We start from the raw sequence: 22341 nt of genomic DNA, 5'->3' as shown, positions 1-22341 counted from the left end.
TATGGAAGGAATGACACTATTACCATGTGGTTTTAATGGGATTTTTGGATGTAAGGGGAAAAAGTAAAATACTTGTGTCAAAATGTAATTTGGCAAAGGGCCTTAGGAGAAAAGCTATGTATCTCAAGTCAAATACGAAATATTTATCCCCTAAAAAAGAATAGAACCTCTCAGGATGACAGCTGGCTCAATTACTAGCAAAGGCATGTTTACCATAATGTCAGTAAAGGAAATATCAAAATTTGATTTTTCTAAATGTCAATGAAAAAAACTGAGAAATAATCAATGAACCAGTTTAATGACCTATAAAAACCCATCTGTGCATGGTCCTCCCATTGACAAAACATAGAAACCTTGAATTAGGCTTCTTCCCATTATCCATCAAGTGTCCAGCCCTACTACAAGCTATACACTACCCTCAGAATGAATTAGAAGCCTCTTAGACAAGGTTTTTAACTCTGCTAACCATCAACAACAGTACTAAAACACTGGAAAAAATTGTTAACTCTTGTTCAGTTCTAGCTATTCAACTATAGCCATTCAAGGGAAGAAAAAAGTTTAGATAGGTATATCAGTTAAAAAAAAACAAAACTTCTAAAACCCCAGAAACGGAGTGTTCTCCTATCCCAACTGAAAAGGGCTTTTCACAGTTGTACTAAAAAGTTCATTTTGCATACAGATTGTCCTGAAACATAGCATTTACTTTGAACATCACAAAACCTTCTCATATGCGACTTTTAAAGTTCTGCTGAGAACACAAAAAGCAGTTTTTCATGTCATATTCAGCCCTATGGAGGGCAATATTTGTAATTATTTTTGAAAGAATTCCTTTTTTCTTCAAATCCCAATTTGTAACATCAAAGGATAAAACTACTTCGTCGTAAGAACATTTATAGGTAACATATGCACATGTATACATATGTGTGTGTATGCATACAGCATATATCACTTCAATTGTTAGTAATACCAGTCTCCAGGGGCATTAGAGACACGACCAGATGTTATTCTAACTAAAGCCACATAACTTTAAATCAAGGAGATCCAATTATTAAGCACAGATAATTTTGTGTGTGTGTGTGACAAAATGGTGGTCCTAAGGACTTGGCAAGAAGACTAGCTCTATGGAGAAATATCAATTATGGAAGTAATTTTGTGTTTATTATTGCATTCCTGAAGAGTAGATTTTTTTAATGCAAAGAAAAGGCATATAGCCATCTGCAGCAATACTAAGTTATGGTTCTATGGAGCTGAAATAACTGGGTTATTAAGAGACCATTTACATCATTTAAATGTAGCACTGAAGTGGTTTTTTTGATTTCTGAAAGTGCCCACATTGTTTCTGCTGGAATGTGGATCAACAGTCCTTCACTCAACACCTGGATCTTTCTTCTGATCATAGAAGAGAGGGTACATAAAAGCTCTTCAAAGACAATTACTCACACAAACCAGGCAAAATAGCTGCAGGCCCCAAGGCTACATTCCAGCTAGTCCTTGGTACTAAATTTCTCACAAGTGAATCAGCTTTGAATCCCTATAGCAGAAACAGCATCTGCTTTGGGCAAGGGGGATGCTATCAGGAAGAGTTGGATCATTAACAAAGGTCAAGTTTATACTATGGCTTCATAGTAGCACATAAATACATTAACACAAGTCATTTCCATAGGAAGTGGTTATGCATTGCACATTTCACCCTTGAAATGTAGACACAAAAAATTCAGTTCTCTGACATCAATTTGCTAAGAGTTCAACACCCTCAGATCTCAACTGCTACATCAGCAGAGCAGCAGCCCCTCCCTAGTTGCCAAACGTTGCCGATGAATTTTGTCCTGTTGAAGCTCTTCATGATTTGGATGCCAGAGTTTCATGATGATCCTTTCAATGTTCAGGGCATATACTGTATGTGTAGGAATCACTTCTCTGTGGACCTGTAATAGAAATGTAAAATATTCCTAATACATTAAAGACAAAACAAAGGACTCACAAATACTACACAAATTAATACAGACTCAAACCAGAACCAGGAATAAACAGACCATTAGTGTTATCACTAATAATTTTTAAATCTGAAAACTTGATAAACATAACATTTCCTTAGCTATATCAAAGAATCTTGGCATTGGCAACAGCTTCCGAGCAGGGTTTCTTCTATAACACACCTGACACCTGGTCAATGTGGAAGGTTACTAAAAAGGCTTTTTTTAAGCTTACAGGATTCTTAAATCTCTATCAGTATTAAGCAGGCCCTGACTTACCTGTAGTGCTTCAAAAAGGTCATACATGTTCACAGGAGGCAGCGAAGCTGGCAAAGCATCCCCTGAGCAGGCTAACAGGAGAGCTGCCTGCTGTTCTGCATCATCAGGAGGCGGGTGGGAAGCTGGATTCTGACCAGCAGAAGGAACTGAATACGCTGGTGGGCTGAAACAAAATCAAAGCATTCCTCAACAGAGATGCAGCCACTTGAGCATTCGAATAGGATACAAGTTTGCTTTTTAAACATTATTCTTCACTTTACAAGCAGAACCAATCTCCTTTCTATTTAATTTGTGTGAACTTGAATAGGCTCGATTGATAGACATTTTTAAGCAACTGCCTGTCAGGCTAGGAAAGCTCTTCAGTGCAGCTGTTTTTAGGTCAGTGCAAGAGTGTCTTCTGATCCAAGTTAGTTTTCTCTGTTTCCATCTGTTAACTCTGTTAGTAATAACACAAAAATACTGTGTGCAGCTCTATTAAATTACTGATGCCTGACATGTAAGAGCCCTACCTATCACAAAGACTCTATTTAGTACAGTCACTTGAGCAAATGAGATCTGTGTGCACTTCTTATACTTTATTCTTCATTTTAAAAGCATCTTTAACATACTCTGGCGAGCCAATCTCCCTATTTAATTCGTGTACACTTGAACAGGCCATAGATAGGAAGACCTAGATAGTTCTATTTTGAAGCAGCTGCCTGCCAGACTCAGGAGGCTCTCCGTGCAGCTTTTAGGCCACTGCAATAGTTCTTATGCCTCCTCAAATTAGATTTCTCTACCAGGTTCTATTAACTTTTTCAATGTTTTTTTGCGGCTATTAGATAACAGTTGCTTGTAAAGTATGAACCCTACCTATTCTATTTAACCTATTTGGTACAGTACTCTGAATAGAATTGTACCTTTAACTTGCACTTTAAATCAGTGTTCACTGGGGTCCTAGTAAGGACAAGACATTGAGCTGAGCCCTGTGACATTTATAAAGCAATATAAAATTCAGTCCTCACCCTTCTATTAGCTTGTAATCCAGATTATAGAAATGGAATAAATAGGAGTTGAAAATAAGATGAACCGAAGAAATCAAAGATGGCTGGCTGTACAACTACAGAAAATACTTCAGGACTTTCTGTGATTAGAAATAAGGGCCAAGAAAAACAGATTCATCATGGCCCTTGGGTACTATGCAAAAGAGAGACTAAGGGACTGTAAGTACTCATTATACTTAACACAGGCACAATTTTTGCATTCTGCATATAGTAGAGATCATTCTAATTATATTCAGAGGGGCAAACAAGAAATATACTTGAGACTGGGAAGTTTGAGTCCCTCTTCAGATGATTGAGTAAAACAATTCCAACACAGAGGTCAGTTCAACAATCACCAAATAGCCCTGTCATTCTGACAAGCAGCTCAAAGTAAAGCCACAACAGGGACTGGTTGGGGAAAAGAAGGAGAACACTGCCCTCTCCAGGGCCACTGGTCTCATATGTAAGTTGGGGAGTGGTGCTTTTTCCATAGAGGAAAAAGAAGAGCTTAGAAATTAATTAGAAATTTCTTAAAAGGCTAAACTAAGATGGACACCACTTGCTGCCAGATGAGGATCAAAAGAGTAATCTAAGAATTGAGATTCAGAAGAAACTACAATATTTAAAAGAATCTAAATTTTCTGCTGTATCCAAGATGGTGCCTCTAAAAAGGTATTGGTTGGACACATCCTTTCAATTCTATCCCTCTAAAAAGGTATTGGTTGGACACATCCTTTCAATTCTATCATCTCTATCACACTCTCCTGCACTCATCTTTTTCATAACCTTATTCTCTGCTTTGCCTTATTTCTGCTTCATAGCATCTTGTTCTTTTCATCCACCCATTTTTTCCTTCCCTGAATTTGAACACTACAGAGAAAAAGATCAGTGCTCAGGTAGAAACCTAGCTTTTTCTAAAACTGATATATATATAAAAAAGAAAGAAAATACTACAATTTCTTTTTTCCAACAGCTGAGAAAATGTATCACTTTGGGGGGGGGGTATGCAGAGATAGTAGTTGGACTGAGATATAAGAAAGAAAACTTTCAATGGGTCCCAGAAAAAAAAAATTGTGTCTAAAGGAACAGATGCATAAGCATAATTAATTTGATAAAGCAGTTTGAAGCCAGTAACAATGCAAAGGACAGGAATACAAGGTAAAAAGTGGGGATGTCCCTATCACTCTAATCCCAGAAACCAAACCAATCTTATAGGGTCAGGACGCTGAAATTTCTGCCAGCTTGGAAGTAACTGCCCTGGATATCCAACAGGGTATGAATTCTAAGAAAGACCCTCCATTCCACTCCAAATACTTTGGAGAGGAAGGGGATAGAGGGGATGCACACCACAGGTACCATATCACTGCAGCAGTCAAACTCCATAACATCACACCAAATGTAAGAATTCTGAATTACACTACTGAATAAAACAAAAGGATGAAAAAGAAACATAGATTAAGTGAGAGTTGTCCAAAGCACTCTGTCTGGACAGGATAATTAAATAATCATTTATCTTTTAAGAGCTAGTCATTTATCTCTTAGTCATTGAATAACGAGAGACCTTAAAAATAGGCAATCATCATCCAAAATTCCACTTACCATTCAACTAAGTTATTGTACGCTACAACGCTATTCTTTAGGTAAGGCTGTGGATTCACATTGCTACCAAATGCATATTTAAAATGACCATCTCGTAAACGGTAGGCTTTTCTTCTTGATACCACTGATGTCAGAATATCTTTAAGGTGATTCTATAAAGAAAAAAAAATAAACATATAACTTCTAATTCTCTCCAAAAGGAAATCATAAAACTTTCACTGACCTCTTAACTGCTATTAGAATTTATTAGATGTGAAGTACAGTACAGACTAATTCAAGTTGGGAATAATGTGAAAATTCATGGGACTGGTCACAGGGGCAACAATGAAAGCAGTTGGAGAGTGTACGGGAAAAGGAATAATGAAAATCTCTTTTTTTCTTTAACCTTATTCTGAAGTTGGCTTACTCTGTACAAAATCTGATTTTCAAAGAACTACAATAAAATAATAGCAACAACCTTAAAAATTTAATTTTATCCTTTCTCCCAAATCTAAGTCCACATAGGGTGAGCCAACCTTATTATAGGACTAAATACTCTAAAAATCCAGAAATGAATCTGGCCTAAAACTTTTCTTTATACATATATATTTTTCTTTTCATGTGTAAGTATGGTTAGTTCAAACAACAAGACTTCTAAATCAGGATTAAGTAGCCAATTCCACAGTATGGAAAAACTTTTAGCAAAATACCACTGAATTTTATCTATATTTTAACACAAATGAGAGTCAAAAGGAAATGAGCAAAAGATAAAGTCCTAATGAAAATTAAATTGCATTTTCCCCACTAGCAATAAGGAAATATTTTCAAAGCAAAGCTTCATTTCAGAACCTGACCAGTCATGCCCCTCAAATGGTAATTCAGTCGCACTACGACACATACAAAACCAAACGCCATTTAAAACCTTAAATATGTTGTTTTACAATCCTTTTTATGAGGGTGGCCTATTATTGCTAGAAGATCTCAACTAAAAGAGAGGTTAATGAAATCCTCAAAATCTATCTGAAGTTCACAATTATGGCCATATCTACCATGTAATTTCTATTAAAGAATGAAAGGCATACCAAAAAGATCTAGAGATTAACGTAGGTAAAAACTGACTAATCAAATCAGGACATTCAATAAATGTGTAACACATCTACCGTGTGCAAGGCACTCAACAATGTGACCAGGTCAAAAAAGATGGGCTAACCACCTCTTTAGTCCTCTGCATCACCACCTACAGGTCTGTACAGCCTTTTAACCACTTGCATTTTCACAAAATTCTTCCATTTGGCCTCACAACAACCCTGCAAATTTTCTTATCTCCATATCAAAGACAAGAAAATGGAGGTTCAGAAAGATTACAGGATTCTGCCCAAGGGCAAAGAGCTCAAAAAGCAGAGGAGCTGAGACCAGAATAGGGATCTTCTAATTCCTAATTCTGTACTTTTCCAGGGATAACCATTCTCAAAGATACTAAATGTTAAGATTCCTGATTCAAAATCAGGAATTAATCAAGAATAAATGCTTCTCTTGAAAGCAATCTTTCTAAAAATGTACAGAAATCTTTTAAACATTATCATTAGGAATAAAGATATGTTCCTTGACCCATGATACGGTAATAAGAAGGATTTTAATTCTTAGAAATCAGAAATTAAGGAGGCAGTTTTATGTTTTACTCTGTAATATCATCTTATCCTACAAACACTCTTCGTATTAAAATATGGGATACATTATCTTATGACAACCACTAACCTCCACTGCATATACAACAGCAGTCACTGCCTCTTCAGTGACATTGTCCAGCCCATGCTCATACGCAGTTACTATCATTCTACCTTCCAGCTGGCCCCGAGTAGGAAGCATCATAGTATGAGAACAAAGTTTCAAATCATCATCATCTTGTGGATCTTTTGCCACAAACTGCTGGGCGCCTGATAGAGGATTCTGAGGCTGGAATCTATGCTGTGGGGTAAGAACAGATGTTATTACTCATAACGGTGATTATGGCAATTAGAACAAAGCACAAACAGAACTGGCCAACATAAGTTCCATCTGTATTTTAAAGGGACTCAAGTGTTCCACTGTACCAATTATAGCCACATATGTCCAAAGGAAAACTAAAAGAATAATACATGCAGAATCCATCGCTTCATAGCAACAGTAAAGGCATGAATCCACTTGGTCATTCTAGCTTAGAAATAAACATAGCACTTTATGAAACATAAATGAAAATTTAAAAAAAAACAACGGGCATACATTATAGGAGGTTCTATCTTAGTCAGATGGCTAGCAACTCAAATTCAATTATTATTTCGTGTCTATAGCAGGCAAGGCCTTCCACTAGAAAATAATTATAGGTAGCAAGATATGAGACGTACATAAAAGGATTCTGAACTGAAATGACAAGAATATTTTTCCTAAATTAAGTCTGTATGTCTGCAACTAGGTTAACTAAATCTCAAGAATATATATGCATTATCAATGCTTTCATTAAATACCAGAAGTGCCTGGATAACCAATGAAACAGACTTGGTGACAAATGCTGAAGAAACATGAAGCCACTATTCAAATCTTGGGTTCTTAATCTTTTATATCTGTCATGACCTCTTTGGTGGTATGGTGAACCTTTCTCAAGATAATGTTCTTAAATGCATAAATGCATAGGAATACAAAGGAAATCAATTCTATCTAATATAATTTCAATATATGCCAATATATTCAAATAAAGTTCAGAGACCCCAGGATAAGAACTCCTGATTTAAAAGATAGAAGAGTGGGTATATAAATATTTGTTGATGATGACAACCTATGGGGCTATGAAGAAACAGTCAAATCAATTCAACCAACATTTACTAAGTACATAATAAAAGCAATGCACTGGGGACACAGATAAAAATGAGAGTCTTCAAGAAGCTTACATTCTATTGGGGAGGGCATAAAATATGTAAATAAGTAAAGTACAAAGAAATTGAGGAAGAAGAGAATGCCAACAACTAGCTGAAGGGGAGAGGGCAGATGGGGAAGACGAAGGAAGGCTTTGTGGAGTAGGAACACTTTAGTTTAGTCCTGATGAGGATTCTGAAATGCAGACATAAGGGATGTATTCAAGGCATGAAAAATGGCTTGTGTGAAAGCATGAAAAAAGGAAAGCCAAATTCAGGGAACAGAATTAGTCCACTGTGGCTGAAATATGGAATACATGAAGAGGGGTAATATTTAACTCTGGATAGCTAGGATGAAGCCAGATTAGAGAAAACTTTAAATGGCAGACTTTGTTTAAATGTTCAAATGGCAGAGTTCATGTTTATTCTAGGGGCATGAGAAAAAAACTTGGGACTGAAATCTATGAAAGAAACAACTAAATAGTTATAGAACACTTTTTACCCTAAAGAAGTTAATTATGAATGCATATTACTCCTAAGATATTCACACTGATACCTTGAAACATATGTTAAATAGATACAGAATATACTGAAGTACTAAAACAAAATATAGACATGAAGACCACATGAGTGCTAAGACTGAACTTAAAACACTAAAGCCAAGTACAGGAGAAAGACCAAAAGTTTAGGTGTCTAGAAATTTGTTTTCTATCCCACATCACTTACTAACTAGCTTTGCAACACCAGACAAATCAAGACTTATTTCCTCACTGAAAGTAAGGGGACTGTTGGACTAGGTCCTTATGGTCCCTTTGCCTATAATGACGTATGACGTGGCACATATGCAGAAATCAATGTTTAAGAGGAAGCAGAGAAAACAGGCTTTGCTTTTGGCTGACTAAATATTCATAAACATAAAGATTATAATAAACTGGGATGCAAATAATAGGGAAAAAGAATTATAAATACACATTATGTAGGGTACACAAGGATTTATACAACCAATGGCCACTATGAAGCAAAGCAGCATATCCCTTTCTCTAAAAGTCAGTGTTTTATACAACTTGTTCTTTGAAAAGACACTTCACTACTTAAAAAAATTAAATGATATTACTTAAATCACAGTGTTAGCAATTATAACCAAGCTATTTCAGAAAATAACTTACATCAAATTTCTGTCGGACTGAAGAAAGTTTTTTCTTTCCTTTGGGCTTTCCGGTTTAGCTGCAGAACCTCCTGTCCAGGGTAGAGACCCAGCACCCTCTAAAAGGTAAGGAAACAACATGGATTCATAAACAACGATAAAGATACTAACAGCAATCAAATATACTTTTCTTAGGAAATATAAGACATGTAAGAAAAAGGGTTCTATAGATTCTAATTCTCTTTCCAAATCACTTAATTCCCAGGACCTCAGTTTCTGGACCTGTAATTTCAGCAGTATAGAGAAATAACTTCCAGGTGAGGAAAATTGCTCTACCAATCCAGATTGGCACCTACTCTGCAATTGGTAATCTCAGAAACCTATCCAGAGCTGGGTCTGGCAAACTCAAGCCAAGCCTGACCCACAAAACTGTCCACCACCTGTTTTTACACAACCAAGGAGTAAATAGTGATTTTTACCTTCCAAAAAATTTTTTTTATCTTTTATAACTTTTATTTTAAAATGTAAAAACCATTCTTAGTTTGGGCTGTATAAAAATAGACAGAAGACGGGATTTGGTGCCCTGGCCTAAAGCACAGATAGTTAAATGACTTGTCAACAATCATACAGCCAGGATGCATTAGAGGTATAACTCGAACTCAAATCTTCCTGATTTTGAGGACAGCTCTTTATCCAGTAGGCCAGCTTGCTCTATGTAAGATGGTTTTAACGATTCAACATTTTACAAAAAGTAAAAAGACAAACAAACAAAAAAAAGCTCTACATAATTTTGGAAGAGCTACTGCCTCAGAGCTTTATGGGATGCAAAGACAGAGTTCCAGAAAGCTAACCCTACCCTCTATTTGTGAGGAGGTACAAGGTAAAAAATGGCTAAAAAACGAAGATGTCAATGGAGAAAGGTGGGATGAAACCTCAATCTCCAGAGGATGAAGCATTTGGCTTTTGACATGCCAGTTCTCAAATATTTGATTTACTGATAAAAAGACAAAAGGATACAAACAGCCTAACAATGTGGACAGTAGAAGAATCTGCCACTTTAACCTGAAGTAATCTGGAACCACTGCTCACCATTTCTCCACCCAGACTCTTCAGGTTCAAAGGGAAAAATTAACCTTCCAGTTCTTTCGCCACTGCTGTTTGTCTCCACCAACACTCCTTAAGCAGTAGCTAAGTATAAGCTCTTTGAGAGGCAGACGACTACTTTTTTGTCTTTGTACCCTCACTGCTGAGCATTCACTGAATGTTTGTTGACCAACTGAATGCAGTCTGTACCAAACCTGACAGCTCTGAACAACACTCCAGATGAGGATACTTTTATTAAAGGAAGATATCGAGTGAAAACCCAACCTCCTGGAAAGTCTTGGGTTCTCCTAGACCACTACCACTTTTATTTTCCACTTTACCTGTGCCTGCCCTAGAGCTGCTCCAAACATCCATCTCCTTCACTCATTCTTTACCTTTCTGAAACCTTTGCACCACAGCATGATTCACCCCCAGCTAACTCTCCTTATACTACCTTCTCCACTAACTGCTTCACTTTGGAACTATCTACCTAAACAAACTAATGTCCAGGAAATAAAGGAGTAAGAAACTAAATAGAAAAAAAAGGGGGTGGGGGAGTGGGGGGAAGAATTAGATTTAAGAGAAGTACTCTAACAGAATCTGTACTTAGCATTTTTCTTCTTGGGTGTCAAAGGACACAGGAGCATTAAACAAGGAACAGCAAGGTCTATGAAAGGATGACAAGGGAATAACAATTTTCCTAGATTGTGTGTGTTACCTGACTGCCGCTCACCACTCACCACTCTCCACCCATCTCCAAAAAAAAGTCCCGCTTACCTGGTGCAGAAACCAAAATCTGACAACGAGTGAGAATAGCCAAGAGGAAATCATTGTGGGAATGTACTGGAAAAGTAAAGTTTGCCACAAATTAAATACGACACTACTACCAATACAAAAGCATTTACAACAACATAAGGCAACTACTAGGTAAATCTAGATTGTAAAAAAATTTTGGATTCTGTACGTATTACAATTCTAGTTTCTTTGCTCAATGCCCATTTTGAAAGTATATATACATGCAAACTAAAATTTTATGCAGTGACATTAAACAGACTTTGGCCTATTGTACCTTTTTTGTCTGGGGATGGGAAGGGGAACAAAAACAACTTCCCAATAATTATAAGACTTTTTTTTGGTTACCATTTTCCTGTGTGAGGAGCCGATGAGCTTCCAAGTCAAATTCTTCTTTGCTGATCTTCTGCTTGAACCACAATTTCAGGTTAGCCCAATATCTGCATGGAGGGGATGGAGACAAGAATTGAAGGTTTTGATTCTTGTCAAGATTTAATGTTTTGCCTGCCCTAGAAAGTATTATCTTATGATTACCAGGAAAAGAACTTAAGAATTAACTCAAAACAACAGGAAGAAGACTTTTATCAAATGTTAGGCCTTGACACATTACGGAAAAGAGTAAAAAATAAAAGCAAAAGTGAAGACAGTATTTAGTTCTCAAAAAGCCAGAGCCATTCTATTACTCTCTTACATCTTTCTGATGCTTTATATTCCATATTTAATATTTATATCCAAATGTGATGATTAAACCAAATGAAATCAGTCAAGCATTTAGCTGAATAGCTCAAATGCTGGACTTCAAAACACCACAAAGGAATCAGTTCTGAATTCCTAAGGAGCTGCAGGTAAAAGTTATTTTAAAGAATGAAAAAAGTCAGCTCCTAGGAGTGAAAAGCAGAAGTAAATTTATAGACTTCTATTAGAAATAGTAGTATCTGTTTAACTTAGTGACAGGAGAAAATTTTTATGTTAATGCCCACTGAGCTATAAACTTAGGTAGTTGTTACTCTTTATGTTCAGGCTAAGATTCATCCAAAATGCAATTTGTGGCCCAGCTTAAGTGGATCCTTACCCAATTTTCTAATATCTATATCAGCTCCTGAAAGTTATGTGTGAAGATTTGTAATAAGGCGATTTAGCGGACTTGGATTGTCTTGTAGCCTAAGGAAAGTATCACTCAAACTTGGCTTCCGTCCAGACTGGACTGCCCTGCCACTGTGACCCCAATTTGAATGTGTTTCTTTCTCTAAGAATGTTGTTATTCTTCATGGCTCCGCTCCATGAGGCCTTCTCTGATTGCTTCAGTTGCTACCGCTTTTTCTAGTCTCAACTTAAATTGTGCTTACTTATTAAGGGTCACATTTTCAGTAGAAAAAACACTACATTTGGAAAAAGGAGAACATGGGTTCAAATCCTCGTCTTACTGACTTTGGGCAGATCACTCTCTTGGCCCAAGTTTCCTTATCTGTAAAATGACAGGGTTAAATTAGATCAAAAATCTTAACTTGGAGTCCATGGATAGATTTTGGAGGTCCGTGAATTTGGATGGTGAAAAATATATCTTTATTCTAATATAATTGGTTTCCTTTGTAATCCCACATACTTCACTTTATGCATGGAAAAATAATATTCATTGATTTTACATACTGCATGAACTCCTTAAAGGCAGAAATTGCTAAATTTTTTATCTTTTTCTCTCCAGTGCCTAGCATGAATACAGTAGTAACTTTTAATAAATGTTTGTTGAACTGAATTTGTATTTTAGGACCATTTACCACTTTTTACCTCCTATTCATTAACTGATGGAAATATAAACACCAACAATAGAAGCTTATATGAAATTTTTTTTAAAGATGGGAAAACTATGAAATAACTAAAATTTCATTAAAACAAAACAAAACCAAAGGTGTAGTATGACAATTATCCCCACTCCCATTCATACCAAACAATAAAAAGGGAGTTAAGACCATAGAAAACAATTCCTAGTGGCCTCAAAAGGTTGCCTCAATTTTATAAGAAAGATGGGGCCATATAGCACTGCCATATAGTTCTGACAACAGACTACCTATTCATTTTCTCATGCTCCAAAATGGCATTATTTGTACCTAAAAATATCACACTGACTGGTTGTTTAGTTGGCTTGCTTTTTTTTTTTTGCTTTCAGCTACACTGGGTTACAAAGTATCCACAGTGGATCCAGAACAATATTTTTAGACACTAACATAAAGAATCACACAAATTTAGACTGAAAAAAAGCCCTTAGAGGTGGTCCAGTCCCCACATCCTCTTTACACAGATGAGAAAACCAAGGCCCAGATAAAGCCACATGAGTTGCTCAACTGGGACCAGTCTCAACCCCCAGTCTAGTGTTCCTTTCCGAAACAAAACATGGCCTCATTTGTAATGACAAAGAGAAAGAAGACCAATGCAATAAGGATACAGATAATAAGGTTAACATAAAGAGGGTGGGACAGATTACACCCCTAACCAGGAGCCACAGCTAACTGAGTAAACCAATCAGAAAAACTTTAAAAGCAGCCTGCCTCAAAAGCTTAGATTAGACAAGGTCAGAAAAAGGCCTAAGCAAGAAAGAACTCCAGCAAGAGAAACAGGCTCCACCATAAAGGGTTCAGGTATTTCTTCATTCCTCTCAGACCACAGATAACATCCAGAGTCTTAAATATACGGTGATCTAAGATGTTCAAAGGCTCTTAAACCAATAAGAACATCTGGAGAAATTAGGTATAATCTATCATCTATCCCAACCTGGAATATTCAAAGCCAGGAGAGGGGATGCGGAGAAGCAAACACTGGGAATATTTAAGTAACTGTATTATCCTACTGAAATCAATCTCTTTATTTTACTTCTTATGTGTAATGAATGATAATTTCTAGAATGTCTTTCATACTGAAGACAGGGTTAGGTGAGATTCTGAAGTGTATATGCACGGAAAACTCTAGAACTTATTTCTTTCAATATGGAATATAAAGCATGAAACCAGGAGGTACAGGAACTAGAAAAGTTTCAGAACACCTCACTTGTCATTTCAGTTCAGTCCCTACTATCAAGAGAAAGAAGAGCTTCTGAATTTAGAACTACTAATGAAGTTAAAAGCTTTGTGGAAAACCAGGCCCTCTATGGGGTAAGGAAGTCTTGGTTCTTAGACACACGGCAACTGCCAAACATTTAATGACTTAAAGTTTGTGCTCTGACATTGAGTCTTTTAAAATTTTTATTCTAATAGCAAAAATGATACTGTGGCTGTACTTCACTAGTTGCATTACAGGTAAACCAGGTAAATGCTGCCCCAGCCCCATCTTTTATCATGTGTATTACTACAGTTATACTTTCACATGTCTATTGCTGTTGCTCCTGCTGCTGCTGAGTTGTGTCCAATTCTTCATGACCCCACGGACTATACCAACCATGGGGTTTTCTTGGCAAAGATACTGGTGTGGTTTGCCATTGCCTTCTCCAGTGGATTAAGGCAAACAGGTCCAGTGACTCGCCCAGGCTCAGGCACCTAGTAAGTGTCTAAGGCCAGATTTGAACTTACATCTTCCTGACTCCGGGCCCAGAGCTCTATCCACTGAGCCATGTAGCTGCTCCTTGACACGTATGTAGGTAAGTATAATACAAAATGAATAGGTACAAAGAAGGCACTAAAAGAATTCTGGAAAGTTCTGACAGGGAAAGAGGAGCACAAGGGAAGAAAAGAGATGGCAGATGACTTGAGAAGGGAGAGAATGATTTTAAACAGACCAAGATGAGGAGGGAACAAGATGTGAAAAAATGTTTATGCAAATGTACTATACAAAAGGTCAAGGAGCTTTTATCACAACTCTCCCTCTCGGAGATCCCACTCACATAATTTCAAGTAATAACTTTATGTAGATGACTCCTACATCTCTATCACAGAATCACAGACTAAGAGCTGGAAAATGCTTTAGAAGTCACCTCTTTAAACCCCCTCATTTCACAGAGGCCTAAGTGGCAGAGCTTGCAGAGTGGCAGGACTTGAAGCCAGGTCTTCTGACATTTCAAGTCTTTCCACTGTACTCATTGCCTAACAGTCTTGGACTCACGAGTTACAAACAAATTTACTGTATTTGTGTATCTGCCTGGACCACTAACAGGTACCTCAAACTCAACGCATTCACAACCAAACCCATCATTTCTGCTGCTCCTGAATTCCCTTTCTTTTGATTTGCCACAATTTTCCCCAGTTCCCCATAAAATGCTGACTCTGCGTTCTTTCTCACACCACCCTCATTTAATCCTGCATATTCTCCTTGTGAACATTCCCAGTGCCACAGTCCTTGAAGTTTCAGGCCTCATTACCTACTGAATGAGCTACTTACTGCAACTGCCTCCTAACTAGTCTTTCTCCACCGAAAGCCATCCTACTCTCAGCTGCCAGAATTCTGATATACAATTATAATCATATTAATCCTCTGCACAATCCTCCCCCTCTCCTCACAGAATACAAACTACAGGTTATCTGATGCTACCTTCTTTCATGTAATCCATACTCTACCCCAACTGGATTACACCAGAGATGGCCCTAAGCTAGGGAAACTGAGGCCTTCCTGCATTACAGAGTTCACCTAGAATGCCTTCTCCCAAACTATGCCTGTGGAAATCCCCCACATTTTTCAAGGAACAGCCCAAATACCATGGGCTTCTTCATGAAGCTCTCCTTGATCCATCCAACCTTGAGAGACAGTACTCAAGCTGTTAAGTAATTCTTCCTCTTACTCTCAATGGGAATGGGTTAAAGAGGGAACAATATGTACATGGAGAAGGGTACAAAAGTCTTCTAAATTCAGAAAGAAATAAGAGGGCAAGGGGATAGGGTGGAGGGAGAAGATAAGGGACTCTTACAGGGGTGGGTAGGTTAAGGAATAGGAGGACAAGATAGTAAAAGTAAAGCAGAGAAGTGAAGAAGGACAGGGTGAATAGGGAAAGAAGGATAGGGAGGAAAAATAGGAAGAAAATAGACAAGTAATTGTAGCTTAGAACGTGAATGGGATGAATTTACCCATAAAACTGAAACGGATAGCTGATTAAAAATTTGAATTCAATAATATGTTGCTTTCAGGCAACATAAAAATGAGATACACACAAAGATAAAATAAAGGGCAGGAGTAGAATTTAGTATGTAAACAAAAGCAGGGATAGTAATCATGATCTCAAAGTTGAAGTTAAAATAGATTTAATCAAAAGTGAAAAATAGAGAAACTATATCATGCGTCAGCAATATCACTCAATGTTGTTTTAGACCATTTAAAATACATAGGCAGTATAAAATGCCTAAGCGTATACCTGCTAAAACAGACACAGGAGCTACATAAACATAAACATAAAACACTTTTTACACAAATAAACTCAGACCTAAATAACTGAAGTAATATTTATTGTTCATAGGTAGGCAGGCAAAGCCAATATAATTTTTAAAATGACAATTTTACCTAATCTATTTATTCAATGTCATCTCAAATTACTAAAAAATTATTTTACTGAGTTAGAAAAAATAATAACAAAGTTCATTTGGAAGAACAAATGATAAGGAACTTCAAAGAAACCAGGGAAAAAATATGTAAAGGAAGTAGATTCAGCAGTATCAGACCTTAAACTGTATTATAAGGTGAGAGTATTGTTGAAGTATAAAAAGGATAATTTCAATTATTTTAAATTAAAATTTTCTTGTATAAAAATAAAACCTACATAGCCAAGAATAGAAGGAATGCAGTAAATTGGGGGGAAAAATTTTCACAGACAATCTCTCAGACAGGATGTGACTGGGTTGGAATATTGCTGATTTAGAAAAACACGGAAAGACTTGGACTTATGAAGGCTCTATCCACCTTCAGAGAAACAAGATGATAGGAGGAAATAAGCATAGTATGGTCTTAACTATATGTGTAGGAGTGTATATGTCTATATAGGTGTATGTTTATAGATGTGTGTGTGTGTGTGTGTGTGTGTGTATGTGTGTATCTCCGTCCTCAATTGTAGCCTTCTTTAGGATGTCGGGGGGGGAGGGGAAACAATAAAGTCAAAAGTGCACTGCAGAAAACAAAAGAAAATCAACAAAGAATCAAAGAAAAACTAGGCAGCTTTGAAAACAATGTGTAGTATTTATTATATAGGTTTTCCTGACATGGAAATTTACTGTTTAATACTGAATCTTCTCTTATGATCTCCTGTGTACATGGCAATTTTTTCCTTTTCTTATTTTGTATTTAAGTTTAAAACAAAAAAATGTATGAAAAGAAAAAGTGATCCTTTCCTACCGATTCCAGTCTATCTTTCCAGGTTAATTATACATTACTTCCCTTCTGCACTCAAACTAAACTACTCCACACTGCCCATAAACAACATTCCATCTTCTAACTTCATCGCCTTTGCACGGGTGACTCTCCTGCTCCTTACTTATGGTCATGAAACCCCTAACTCCATTCAAGGTTCAAGTCAAATGCCACCTCCTTCAAGAAGGCTTTTTTGATCTCCCCAATTATTAGTATCCCATAACACACACTCAAATCAATGAATGCTTAGCTTGTCTACGTTTCCTATTTATCTGTGTATACACTGAACAACGCTAGGTGGCGAAGTGCATAGAGTGCCAGGTTGGAATCATGAAGACCAGTCGACTCATCTCAGACACTAGTTGTATGATCCTGGAAAAGTCACTCTGCCTCTGTTTCCTGTAAAATGAACTGGAGAAGGAAATGGCAAACTACTCCTGTATCTTTGCCAGGAAAACCCCTCATGAGGTCATGAAGAGTAGGACACAACTGAAAACAACAAAAGCGCACTCATCTTGATCTACTCTGTACTGCGTCTGTCTGTGTCTTAAACTGATATTCCCTACTTGAACATTCTCTCCAAGAGGGCAGAAATCCCTATTACTCATGTTTGCCCCACTGTCAGCAACTGCACAGGGCTTTGCCAACAATAACTCACAATTATTTGGCACTAAGTTTTATAAGGTGCTTTTCTAAGCAAAAACAACAAAAGCCCCTGTGAAGCAGGTACTTTAGTTATCATCCCCAATTTACAAATGAAGAAACTCCGGCTCAAAGTCTAAGTGAATAAACCTGCCCACGGACAAAAGTCTATTACATGTGTTAAACACCTTCGTACACTACGCCAGACAGTGGGCTAGGCCCTAGGATACAAAGACAAAAATCATCAAGTCCCTGCTCTCAAGCAGTTTCTTAATGTTTTCCTACCACCATGTCACTGTTGCCCATCCTCCAAACCAGACTCCCAGAGACCCTGCCAGGAGAAGTTAAACCCCTCAGTTCCCTACCACCTGCATCCTGCTCCCACCCTTCCAATTTCCGCTCAGAGAACTGTGATAAAATAACACTACCACAGCCATTGAAAGGGCCAGTCAATTAATTGCCCTATTGTCTCACTTATCATCTTTGGGACTTCTTAGACCAAAACATCCTTACTTGATCTGCCCTTAGTTGAAGGTAAGCTCCTTGAGGGCAGGGACTCTCACTTTTATATTTGTATCCCCAGTACAAGGAAGCCCCCTGGCCCTGAATTCTGCTGCAACTAATCTCGTGCACCTGTTGCATATAGCTTTGTCAAGCATACATCTCCCTGCTCCCTTAATATTTATTATCAGAGTTACTTAATATGTTAATTTCTATTATTACATCTTCCAAGGAATTGTGAATGATTTTGATGTATAGATAAGAGATATGTTTATATATGTATACACACACATACATATATATGTATGTGTGTGTATATATGTGTATATGTGTGTGTGTGTGTGTGTGTGTGTGTGTGTGTGTATGTATGTATGTATGTATATTATGTTGGGCTCAAAGGCCCAGAGTTGAAGAGGAGAATGAAAGCAGGCTAGATTGCTTTCAAAAAAACAGTCCAAGCAAAAGCCCATCTTTTCACTACTGTTTTGGCAGCATGGCAATCGGATACTAAACACTACTGTTTCCTTCATCCTTCCAAACACCTAGGTGGCACAGTGGAGAGAGTGACTGGCCTGGAGTCAGGAACACTCATCATGAATTTAAATCTGGCCTCAGACACTCACTAGCTGTGTGATTCTGGGAAAGTCACTTAACCCTGTTTGCTTTAGTTTCCTTGCCTGTAAACTGAACTAGAGAAGGAAATGGCAAATCGCTCTACGATCTTTGCCAAGAAAATCCCAAATGGGGTCATGAAGAGTCTGACACAACTGAAATGAAGGAACAACAAAAATCCCACCAGCCTAAGAATCCCCCAAGTGCAGGGACTAATTTTTCAAATCACCTTTGTTTGAATCCCCAGCACATTGCAAGGCACACATGAGGCATTTGATAAATGCATGTTACTACAGAAAAGCAATGGAGGAAGGTGCATGGTGACTGTCAGCAGACTGCAACACCTCAACTCCACTGGCACACCTTAGAAGAAAAGAAAAGAGGATGTGCTGGTCACAGCTAGGCTGAAGTGAAGGATGAGAGATGGACAGTGTTCCACTAACACCCTCCTTGCTATGTCTGGAGAACGAAGGAAAGCCAGAGGAAAGAACACTGGGACCCATTTTGGCAAATTTTTGGAAGAATATGTAAAAGAATTGCAGACATGCCTTTCAAATCAATGACATGACAGCTCTATTTGAATATCCTCAGCACTGTGCTTATGTGAACTACAGTAAGCACTGAAAAAATGCTCTTTAAAAAATTCTTTCATTTACGCATTCAAATGAACAAGGGAGCAATACTTTCCACAGAACAATACTTCCTGGTTCCTTGCGTTATGGGGTCACCATTTAAAAAGTTATATTTTAAAAAGTCTTCATATGCAGACTGTCTCAAAAGTCTTAGTGCAGTTGTAAGCTTAAATATGATTCAACTGCACTAAGACTTTTAGGAATGCCTGTATATTCCTAGTCATGGAAAGGCATATTGCATTTGGAATAAAAGAAGGGCTTGATTCTAAGCTCCAGGGGGGCAAGGATGGACATGGGGGGGGTGAAGGAGAAGGCAATAAACATTCATTCTGTGCCTACTGTGTGCCAAGCACTGTGCTAAGAGCTTTTACAAATATTATCTCATTTGAAATATACATATATGAAAGTGTATTTATAATATACATATAAGTGCTAGCTATTATTAAGTATACCTTAAAGCGCTACATAAAGGGGAATGAAATAAGCATTTACATAATGCTTACTATGTGCCAGGCTCTTTACTAAACGTTTTATACAAATATTATTTCATTTGATATATATGTGAAAGTGTATTTATAACATGTTACCTATTATCAAAGCACTTTGCAAACCTTAAGGCGCTATATAAGGGTAAAGAAAATAAGCATTTATATAGAGCCTATTATGTGCCAAGCACTGTACTAAACAATTTTTTTTTACAAATATATCATCTGACTTTTATGTAAAAGTGTATTTATAATACATACAAATGCTAGCTATTTTTAAAGTACTCCGCAAACCTTAAAGAGTTATATAAATGCTAGCTGCTGGCAATTTTGTTCTATTTTAAATTGCACTATCTTAATAATTATTAATTCTCTAGCCCCATAACGGTTTTCTCATCTCAGGCTCGCTGCTGCCTAAGTCTTGTTGTCTGGACCCGCCATTCCACTTACTGAATACCTTAGGGCCTCCAGCAGGAGGGTGGGGACCGAAGGAAGGGGGATGCTGCAGGTCGTTGCCATGGAGATGCTGACGGCCCCACAGGGCACAGGGAGGGGGCAGCCAGGACTCGCGAGGGGCGGAGAAGATGCCCTCCGCCCTCCTCCCTCCCCAGAGGCCCAAGCAGCCCCGGGGCAGAGGGGAGGGGTCGGCAGCGCCCGCGGCAGGGAGGGGAGTGAGGAAGGACGGGTCCCTGGCCAGGCCTCGGAGATCCGAGAGCCGCAGGAATGGCCGTACTCACTGCTTCACGTTATCGCCCAGCGCCTCGCTCAGGTTCTTCTTGGCCGCCTCCAGCTCGCTCACAAAGGTCGCCATCACTGCCCTGACTCCCGACCGCAGAACAACCGCGCGTGTGCAGCCACAACAAACAATCCGAAGAGACTGGGGCTCGGGAGGCCGAAGCAGCTTCCAGCTTCCGTCTCCCGTCTCCCGCCTCCCGCCTCCCGCCGAACAAGCAAGCAAGCCCTTGTTTATTTAGTTCTCGTAGCTTGCTCCCTTTCTCGCGAGAAGCAGGAAGGCAGTCGCGTACGTACGTACGTAGGTGCGTGCGTGCGTTTCCCGTCCTCTCTGCTCTCCTCGCCCCTCCGCATCACGTGACCTGTTTCGCTCTACCGGTCTCTTCCTCCGCTGCCGTCTCGTCTTCCACCTGCAAACCTCTCTCCCATGCTGCAGCGCCGCCTGCGGGGCTGGAGCTGCCGATCGCTGCCATTGCGCTCTGCGCTGCCAAACTAGAGCATCTTCTCCCTTGTTCTCTCTGAATGGCCTCTACTCGGCTCATTCAAGCCTTCACCCCGAATTTAAGATAAACTCTTAGAGCTTCCAAATGACGCTCTACGTCATAAGTTCTTCCAGCGACTTTGGAGACGCCCTGCAGCAAGTCTACACAAAATGCGCACAAACGAGATACAAAGTAACCCCAGCGAGCTCTGGCTGCCCAGGGGCCGGATGAGCCCGGGCACCAGGTGGCGGCTCCGGAGCTGGGGCTGCGAGGACGCCCCCCAGGCGCGGAGTCGCAGGAAAGAGGGGAGAGAGTGCATGCCAAGCAGGAGGGAAGGCCAGTCGGGGACCACCGCCCCAGGGGGCGGGGTCGTGCACACCAGGCTGGAGGCTCCAAGCAGAGGCTGGCCCAGAGGGGATGAAATCCTGAGTCTACCTAGTGGGTGGCTATGGAAGTGGAGAGAAGGGGATGATGGACAACCAGGCTTTTCCTTTCGATGGGGCAGGGAGTGCCGTTTGCTTTTCTTTATATCCCCGACGCTTACTTAGCACGGTGCCTGGCACATAGGAGGAAGAAGGAAGGGAATAGGCATGTATTAAGCAAGCACCACTGTACCAAGAGCTTTACAAATAGTTTTTTGATCCTCACAACAAGCCTGCATGGTTGATGTTATCCCCATTTTACAGCTGAGGAAACTGAGGCAGACAGGTGAAGCGACTTGGGTTGCTCGCACAGGCGGGTTTGGACTGCATCGCCTGTCATGCCGGTGGATACATGCACCAGTCCTGGAGGGGGAGTTGGTATAACTTGTTACTTCCAGAGCTTCACTCAGTGACCTCTCCTCCCGTTCACTCTGGTTAGACACATCACAGAATCCAGATCTTGGGGAACAATTGTCTGGTAGGTCCTGGGTAATGAGAACAGTTACCTAGTTCAAAGTGAAGAGGTTAAGGGAGCTTAGTGCCAAGGCAGAATGGCCAGGAATGAATTCACACTCTCAAGCCGTCTTTCAGTCAAGAGAGTTTATTATAACGCCAGTAGGAGCCTGCAAAGTCCCTCTTGGGAACTTGTACCCTAATCAGGTGAACCTAGAGTTTATATAGAAAAGAGGCATGGAAAAGGAATTCCAGGGATACTAATTAGGTAATCTAAGGGTCCAGGTCTCTTTGGGACCTATGGATGGAAAA

General features: G+C 39.0%; 1 protein-coding gene across 1 annotated transcript; it reads right to left on the bottom strand.

Moving 5' to 3' along the window:
* Positions 1-279: 279 nt before the first annotated feature.
* Positions 280-20944, bottom strand: TADA1 (transcriptional adaptor 1). Its single transcript, XM_020974635.2, is given in 9 exon segments — positions 280-1925; positions 2253-2415; positions 4874-5025; positions 6608-6817; positions 8904-8953; positions 8956-9000; positions 10742-10807; positions 11105-11196; positions 20678-20944. Coding segments are annotated over 9 exon segments (1005 nt in total). The 5' UTR covers positions 20752-20944; the 3' UTR covers positions 280-1772.
* Positions 20945-22341: the final 1397 nt, after the last annotated feature.

Source organism: Phascolarctos cinereus, unplaced genomic scaffold (assembly GCF_003287225.1).
Source record: "Phascolarctos cinereus isolate Bilbo 61053 unplaced genomic scaffold, phaCin_HiC Scaffold_5;HRSCAF=322, whole genome shotgun sequence".
NCBI lineage: Eukaryota > Metazoa > Chordata > Mammalia > Diprotodontia > Phascolarctidae > Phascolarctos > Phascolarctos cinereus.
This window is presented reverse-complemented; position numbering and strand designations above follow the sequence as displayed.